Below are 8,901 nucleotides of genomic sequence, written 5' to 3'. Positions count from 1 at the left end.
TGCCTGTGGCTCCCCAACCTCAAGGTCTGTTCTTGTATTGCATGCATGCAGTGCTGAACATTGGTTTTTTTGCTGTGCCTCCTTTCTTCTCCACTAGCAAAATACCGACCACTCCAGCGTGCTGACAGAGCAAGCACAAAGAGAAGGGCCAGGTCTCCTACCTGCTGTGAAACTGAGCTTGGAGGTGGATCAAAAAAAGGGCTAGCAGAGCCCTGAGAATTTAACAGGACTTGCAGAGTATCTCCACCACCTGCTGGCAGAGACAGCTTTTGCTCCTGAAGACATATTGCAGGCTCACAGTGCAGTTACTTGGATGGTAAATTAAATTTGACTCTTGCCCTTACAAGAGAGTCTATACTGAGCACACATGGTCAGATCAAGCCCTTTTCCTTAGGAAAACCTTTGGTAACAACTGACATTTCCCGTTACAGGCACAGCAACGGCACTCAGCACCGAGACGAAGTCCTCGCATGCCAGGGGGAAAAAAAAAAATCTCTTTGATCGTCACCCTACAAGGCTGTAGAGTTTTATGGTGGGGCAGCAGGATGGGGAAGCCCCAGCTGGGGAGGTGTTTCGACTCCCAGTCCCACTGCTAGAGAGGAAGATTTGGCCAGCCTACGAACTGCTGATTTGTCACTGCAGACTCCCAGCGTTGGTTATACTTGAAGCTGGCTCCGTCACTGTAACATCAATATGATGATGTTGCAACTTGGCTTGCAAGAGAGAAATGTTTTAATTGTGAATATTTTTTATTTTATTACAAATTAGGCTTTGGACATAAAAATATCCTCACGAATGCTTTGGTGATGAGGTGCTAATGGCAGCTGAGAGATATTTACAAGTTTGGAAATGAAACAAATGACATACTTTAAACACTGAAAACGACTTTCAAGCTGTAAGCACAAGGATGAACTCACCACTCCTACTGCACTCTGAAAGGCTTAGATGGACTTTGGGCCAAGCACTTCTGAAGCTAGAAATGGAACAGGATCCTTTATATATATATATTTATATATATGATACAATATATGTATATTGAAAACCTGTGATAGAAAAAATTGTCTTCATCATCATCATCTAGTTTACAGATACTGCAAAAATTGGACACAGCCTTTTCTCAATGCACAGGTTTTGCAAAAGATTTCTGTACAGTGTGTATAAAATGCTCTTAAAAAACCCATCATAGTCCCATTGTGCTTAGTCAAAACCAGCTGTATGCTCCAATGAATTCATTGCCTTAATCATAGCTCCGAAAGGTACTGCATGTTGAGTTGACACAGCAGAAAGCCCAAGGATTAATGGGGGATTTTGGTCTGAGCACTACCATGCAATGAGAGTGTATCTAAGCCACACCACCACGGAAGCTGATCCAGCAGTGACTAGGGCCTGATCTTGCATGTCCTACGCAGGCAAAGTCCCCACTGAAATCATGGCAGACCCGGGCAAAACCCGTCTGTTAACCTGGAGCAGGTTTGCAATGATTTCAGCAAAAACTGACTTCAGTCCAGTTCTGCAGTACATGCTAAGGTCAGCCTAGTCTCACTCCCCCCCACTATCCTACTCCTAATCTCTCATACATTTTGAAATCAGTTCAGCAAGATCAAGAGGATTTCTTATAAGGCTGCCTCACAAAGATTAAGGCAACTGCAATTTTGGCTCTCGTTTCCAGTTGGTATTTGCTTCCCGCAGTCCTTTTTCGGCGGTGGATGTGACAATACCACGTGTCCCAAGAGGAGCCCACCAAGGGGAGGGAGCGGGTACCCGCCGCTGTTACCCCCTTTGCTTTGGTCCCAAGGAACTGGGCGGGTACTGCAACCTCTGCAATGATTTGTACCCTGCAGTTAGGAAAGCCACGTGAATCGCAAACGCTGAATACGGGACTATATACAGACAGATCTGCTTTGCGCCTGCTCGCTGCCTGCGCCTTGCCTCAGGACCAGCAGTGTAGGACCCCAGGGGTGGAGGCATTACGTCCCTGGGTTCAGCCTGCTCATCAGGAAACTCTTGACACTCGGGACCGGGTGCACGTCGTACTGGTGCCTGCGGCGCTCGATGAAGGAAGCCAAGCGGGAGGTATCCAGTGGGATCTTGGAATAGCTGCCGTTGTGCGGTTGCAGCCACGGATGCTGTAAACAAGTGGCTGCCGTCGGCCTTCTCCTGAACTCTTCCTGGAGGATAACGTTGATGAAATCCCTGGCAGCGTGACTCACATCGGAGAAGTACTCAGGCGGGAAGCTGAAATCTACTCTGCACACATTGATACAAGTCTCCTCTTTGCTTTCATCCAGGAACGGAGAGACACCACTTAACATGACATAGGTGAGGACCCCAATGCTCCAGATATCCGTGCTCAGGGAGACAGGAAGGCCTTGGATAACTTCAGGAGCAGCGAACTCCGGGTTTCCGAGGAGGTGGTGGACATGGTAATGACCTGTGATCTGAACTGCATCTTCCAAATCAATGATCTTGACGCGAGGTACTGGGATTCTTAAATCAATGAGCAGATTTTCTGGCTGTTGGAAAGATAATAACAAAAACTTAATTATATTATATTTTTGCAAATAAAATGTGTAGATTTCATTTAGGTTTAATAGCCAATCAAAACTCGCATTTACTCAGATGTGCAAGGTACAGATCAGGAGAGTGAATGACAAGGAACCAGCTCAGCTGCTGTTTACACTGCTGTAAATTCAGATCAATGCTGAAGTTGCAATGACAACATCCTCTTTTGCACTAGAGCAACACACTGGGATTTTGCACTTTGTCCCAAATACTCACAGTTTATTTTCCCAAACTAATCTCTACTGATTAAGAGCACTGACAGGTTTTTAAATTTTGATAAGACTTGTGTATCTCTGACCAGTTTATTTAGATTCCATTTGTTTACATGACAACTGGCTACATAAATGTGTGTAACTTGTAGCAGAAATGTTCTTCATGAAGTAAATGTTCAACTTTGCTCCCACTACCACATATCCTGGGAGGGACTCTGGTGCATGCCATTACTGTGGCAGTCAGTTGACATGGATGGAGCTGCCAGTGTTCCCTTATAAACACCAGCACACAGTCGTGCCTTCCAAGCCAGAGTGCAATTATATTTCATCCCAATTCGTTTTCCCTCTGTTTTACCAATTCTTTCAGTATTTAAGATCTCTCTCTCTCTCAGTGGGACATGCTGAGCATTGCCTATGCACTCCGCTCTGGGGACTTAACATGGATTTTGCTTCCTTTGTTGGCTCTGAGATGATTTCTGAATTTACTTCTTGCACCCTCTCTAGACTCACTTTTCTGTCCTGTAGCCCCTCATCCTCATGCATATTTTACTGCTGCCTCATGGCTGTATATATAAAGCAAAGTTCACTACACTGCTGTTCAAATCTCTCCACTTGCTCTTCTCTTGTGCAGTCTGTATCGACAAAAATCAACACACTCTTGAGCAGGATCCTGGGACAAGACAGTCCATGGCTAGGTCTGCTGTCACTACCAATGCATTTCCCGCTTCCCACTTAGCAGCAGAAGGTGCTTTATTTAGCATCCCTCATTCAGAGGAACTGTAAATAGGTCACAGAAAATTGGCTTCTCACCTTGTTTCTGGGAAGTATCTTATGATCAAATAGAGAATTCAGTGCAGTTTCTTACCTCCAAGTGATACCTACTTTTTGACAGGTCCTATAAATACAAACAATCTTACTGAAAGAAACCAGGATGATTTAGCTTTTTGGGACTATTGCTCACATAAGGTACTGTACAAAAGGAATGTTTTTTTTTGTAGTGGTAGTAGGCAGCAGAAGAATGAAAGCATCACTTCATCTGACATGCCTGGGAGTTGGAGAGTTGAGAAGAGACCTCCTTGGAGGTGGATTGTCCACTATAAAAGAAAGTTAAATTCATCTCTCATTCTCCATTTTTAATTGGCATTTAAGTCTGCAAAAAAATTATAGATTATCTGATATCCCTGGCAACCAGAATCAATGTTGCAGATCACAAAACTCAAAACACTTGATCATAACTTCAACCGCTAATTCTCTGTCATCCAAGATAACTGGGATGTTGGTGAGGACAGCAGTACAATGCCGAATCCAGGACAGTACAGTGCCTCCCACCATGTGTGCTAACAAAAGGAGGTACGAGCTGTGCTAATCTAACTGAGCGTGACATTACAGAATGCCTGAATTTCTTCTCCACAATGCAGCTTGTTCTTCCTCTGAACCTCTCCCTGGGTGTATTTCCCACCCAGTTCCCTTCTCAGGCTCTGCAGCACAATGCAGTGTGCTGCTTTCCTTTGCCCCTGCCAGCCCTCCCCACCTCCTGCCCCCCTGCACCCTCCCCTCCCCTCCCCTCGCTTTGGGCTCTCCAGGGCACTGCTGCGGATGTGAGGGAGACACGCACTCCTTCTGGCCTGCCCTCAGCTGCCTGGGCACAAGCCAGCTCTGCTCGGGAAGCTTGGTAGCTAAGTTGGTACAGGTGTGAGCCCAAACCACACCCCGTGGATTTATCTTATAATTCTAGTCAGGTGGTAGTGATATCTTGCTCTTGTCTCAGATGTCCTCCTTCTCCTTCATTAAATCCAGAATGCCCTTGAGAACAAACCAGTGAATCAAGGAAATGGGTGCATCTCTTGTCTGAAGGAAGAAAAAGACCTTGTGCTGCAGGTCAGTAAGTCCTTTCTCTAGTCAATAGGTGTGAAAGATAGTGCTTGTCCGTTTAGCAATCATCTCTTTGGGGTACAGACTGCACCTCCTCCCTGTCTGTGCAGCTGGGAACTCTCTGTACCAGGGGCACTGAATAATAGCATCATTCTCTTTTCTTCTTACCTTTATGTCTAAGTGAGCCACTCTGCAATTGTGAAGATACTGTAAGGCTTCCATTGTGTCTCTTATATAGAAAGCGACTTTTTCCTCCATAAGTTCATCATGGTTCATTAGATAATCTAGGAGACGACCGTCATCCATCCTACAAATAAATCAAACCCTGCACATGAAAGATCACATGGTATCTCTAGGAACAGTTGATATTTGAAAACAAAATTGCAATGGAAACTTCGTGGCCTAAAAATGGAGGAAACTAAAATGCAAGATCTGATGAGTATTTAATGATATCTCAAGATACTGCAGGCTATGGAAGTGGTAGAATGATTAATCCTCAACTGTTATCTCCGGTCCTTGAAAAATTTAGCAACAGTCTCAAAGTAAACTCATTTGCTTAAGGATGGATTCAATAGACGGAGGCAATTCCTTTGAAAACACATCCTCTTAATTATTTGGATTCATCTAATTATTTATAGAGCTGGTTGTATAATGCAGGAAAAAAATCACTGACATTTTCAGCTGGTAATACGTTCTGTGGGAAAACTAGCCCAATAAAAGTTTTCCACCTAGTTTTATTTATCTGTATAAATAAACAAGCAAACAGCCCAAATATACTGTGTTGGATATACTGTAACAAAGAAGCATTTTGGATTCTGGTTACTATTTTTCCTTATAGGGGCAAGCATAGTTGCTACACAGCTCTCTTCAGCAAGAAGTATTAGAACAATGTAGGCTTCAATCTAGCTGAAACACATTTACTTGAATGTAAAAAGTGGACAGAACTGCCCAAATAAATCTGATGCTATTCAATGGGACAAACTAACTGCTGATACAGTTACCCAAGCTTCACCAGAGTAGAAAGCAGTTTTATTTGTCCCTCTGAATCTTATTTACTGTAAAGAACAGGCAGTGGAAGCTCTGCAGAAAATGGCTATTTCATTTGACGTCACAATCAATAAAAAACAGATGACAAAATCTTTGCGCTGCTGAAGTCAGAGTGAATTTTATCCTTGGCTTTAATAGGGCTGTGATTCCTACCCAGACACTTGAATTCAAGCTCCACGTACTTACAGTTCCAAAACTAAGATGTAAGAAGTAGGAGACTCGTAGGTATCATGGATAGTGATGTACTGAGGATGCTGTAAGTGCTGTAACAAAGCTGCTTCATGTGCTGCCTGCTCTTTCTTTTTCATTTTTTTACTAATGAATTTTACAGCAACGTCTTTCCGGGTGGCTTTGTGAACGCATTTCTTTACTATGGAGAATCGACCCCTGAAATAAAAAAAAAAAAAACCAAAACAGAATAATGAAGGGGCCTCATGAATAAATCACGCCTAGTTTTCAGTGCAATAACAGACCGATTTTTGAAGTGTTATTTGATTCAGCGCATTAATATTTCACAAGGAATCAGACTTAACAAGTTGTTCATAACCTTTTCCAACAAAGAGCCTCCGTCTCTTACCCTGGATGTAGAGATTCTTTGGGGATTAGCCAACACTGAGAGCAAATGGTGTCACTTTGCTTTGTGCAGCCATACTGATGTCCTCTAACAATCTCCCCTGGGTTCAATTTGCTGCCACTTTTACAGGTTCTGTCTCTTTTTTTAGTTGTGGGTCTCCCTTCTCCAGTTGCTTTAATAGAGCCCAAGCTTTCTCAGCCAACTAAGAGAAAAGCCTTTTAAAATAATCACTAACCTATCATTTTGTCTCACTGTTTCAGGCACACAGTAAGACATTAAGAAAAAAGCTGGCAGGAAAGCATTTAGAAAACTCATACAGACTAGTGCCTAGTACCATTCCTGAAAATAAAACTACTCGGTGAAACCACATGCTGAACTTGGCCTCTTATTCATACATCGCTCTCCTTTCTACAGAGCCAGAGAGACTCCTGTCCTTTCAACGCCAGAATTACTCGCCTCTGATCTCTGAGCTGAAGAACTAACTGCATTAACCTGAATTGTTTGCAGGCCCCTTATGTGTTGTCTGCGCAGAGCACCAAGGGCTGACAAGGTATGCAGCTCCTATTTAGGCTCCTGTTCAACTGACCGTCCCAATCAGCAAAGCGCTTCGGCGTGTGATTTAAGTCAGTCACATGCCTAAGTGCTTTGGCAAACTCAGTCTTTGAGGTTAAGCTTATTTAGAACCAGCAAATTGTCATGACTTCAAAAGGTCACATCAAATCACAGATGACAGAGGAGATACCAGTGAGAGCTGCTGTCAGAGATTTGGCTGCCTAATTGTTCACAAGTTTGCCAAGTTGCAATCCTCAAATCACAACTGATCTTGAAAAACAAAATTTAGTCAGTGTTTTAACCAATCTGTATTTTAATCGGTATTTAATATGTAATGCTCTTTGAAGGGGGCAGCAGTTTTCAAGCTAACTACAAAAAGGAACCTAAACTTTCCTCCAAGGAAAAAGCTTCAAGTCATTGTTTCGGTGTTTTATTGCAGTGATAAGCAGGGTTAATATTACCTCCCAATCTCATGCAGCTCTGCATAAGCGAGGTCAAAGTTTTCCTTCCACGAAATAGTGGCACCATCAGCAGCAGAGTCTTTGAGAGAACAAAGCACATTCAAGAAAGCATAAAGACAGTTTCCTGTGAACTATAAATGGTGTATTTTAAAATTATATGAGACTATATTACTCAAAACAGCAAACATTACCCCTAGGAGTCCAGTTTCATACTGCTCAGGCACAGCTCCAGTGTGTTGGACCACTAAAAGCCAGAGCTCCCCAGAGGAAGGTATGGATAAGGTGGATTCAAATTTGTCCTTGCAATCTTGGGCTGAGAAGGGCCACACGGGCAGTCGAAGGGCCTCTCTGTGTGTACCTGGGAGGCAGAGCTATGCTGTGTGAGCTCTCGTTTCATCCAGCACAGGCTATCCCAGCCAGTCACAGACCTAGTTACGCACTGGAGCTGCTAAAACATGGGGAAACGTGGGCTCTGCTCACAGCACCCCATCGTGAGTGAGCTGTACCCCAAATTCCTGCAGCACTACGTGCTGGGGGCTTGCCTCCATCGCAGCCTTCCTATGCCGGCTGCGTTACTCGGGGGGGGTACATTTTGCAAGCTGACTTGCAGACCCCAGCTGGGCTGCCCAGCAGAAGTCCCTGGTGCTGCCAGCATTGCTGGAAGGGCAGGGGGGATGCCAGCCAGGACGCGGAGCCTGTTGCTCAGAGATAAAGACAAGAAACGGTCTTGGGATAGAAAGCAGGGACCTGGTAGGAAACTGCAATAGTTTCTGTGACAGAGGAAGGCTGTGAGCCCTGCTGGAGGAGCAGACATGAAAAGGCTTTCTAGTGGCAGGAGCTGGCTCTGAGCATCTCCCACGCTGTTTCTTGTATTCCTACCAGGTCCAGGATCAATGTTTTTATCGGGACCCATCAAAGCACACCATACAGACCATGCAGGTGGATACCTGTGTGCCTCAGCCCCTCCTCACCGTGCCCACTCACCATACTCCGGGAGCCTCACAAATTCGGATGGGTCACTGGGCAAGCTGATCCCCCAGGGATTGCTGGCGCTCACTCGAAACTGATACTGGCAGCCTGGGGCCAGGTCCTCAATGACAAGGTATGTGTCCAAAGTTGAGGCTACCGACTGCTGCCAGACCTGTGAGCCTGCGTTTTACAGAGGGAGAGAAGGAGAGCTGAAGGAATCAGTCTCAACACATGAACTTAGAGCAGAGGATTTCTCTGCCCAACTCATGCAGTACCCTGGGAGGTTAAAATCCACAGGGTTTTTAAAAGACAACGTTACGGCAGACTGATGTATTTCTGTTAAACCAGAACCAGACCACAGGAAGCTATTTTGTGTTGCAGCCACCTTCCAGTCTGGCTAAATGAGGGAAGAAGGAAATGCCCCTCACTTGACCGATAGCGATGGAAAAAACATAGCCCAGGGACAAGTTGATCTCTCCAGCAGTCTAGCTGTGGCTGTGTGCTACAAGCAGTGTCTCAGGGCAGTGTGATAAGACAGGAATAGAGGGCTGATTTGATGACAGCTCTGCTATGAGAGAAACGGTAGCAGAAATACTGCAAAAAAAATATGGACAAGGGAGTCCCAGATGAAGCTGAGACAGGGCATCAGTGC

General features: G+C 44.7%; 1 protein-coding gene across 1 annotated transcript in view; it reads right to left on the bottom strand.

The window, feature by feature from the left end:
- Positions 1–1,967: 1,967 nt before the first annotated feature.
- The window catches only part of KALRN (kalirin RhoGEF kinase), a 523,968-nt gene continuing 517,034 nt past the window's right edge, over positions 1,968–8,901 (bottom strand). Inside the window, exons 58-62 of the mRNA XM_050900356.1 lie at positions 8,265–8,429; positions 7,281–7,359; positions 5,880–6,080; positions 4,815–4,953; positions 1,968–2,513 (exon numbers count right to left, since the gene is read on the bottom strand). Of these exons, the coding sequence (XP_050756313.1) occupies positions 1,968–2,513; positions 4,815–4,953; positions 5,880–6,080; positions 7,281–7,359; positions 8,265–8,429 (1,130 nt within the window). The remainder of the gene's footprint in view (positions 2,514–4,814; positions 4,954–5,879; positions 6,081–7,280; positions 7,360–8,264; positions 8,430–8,901) is intronic.

The sequence above is a fragment of the Gymnogyps californianus genome, chromosome 7 (assembly GCF_018139145.2).
Source record: "Gymnogyps californianus isolate 813 chromosome 7, ASM1813914v2, whole genome shotgun sequence".
NCBI lineage: Eukaryota > Metazoa > Chordata > Aves > Accipitriformes > Cathartidae > Gymnogyps > Gymnogyps californianus.
Note: the sequence above shows the minus strand (reverse complement) of the source record. Positions and strands in the feature narration are given on the sequence as shown.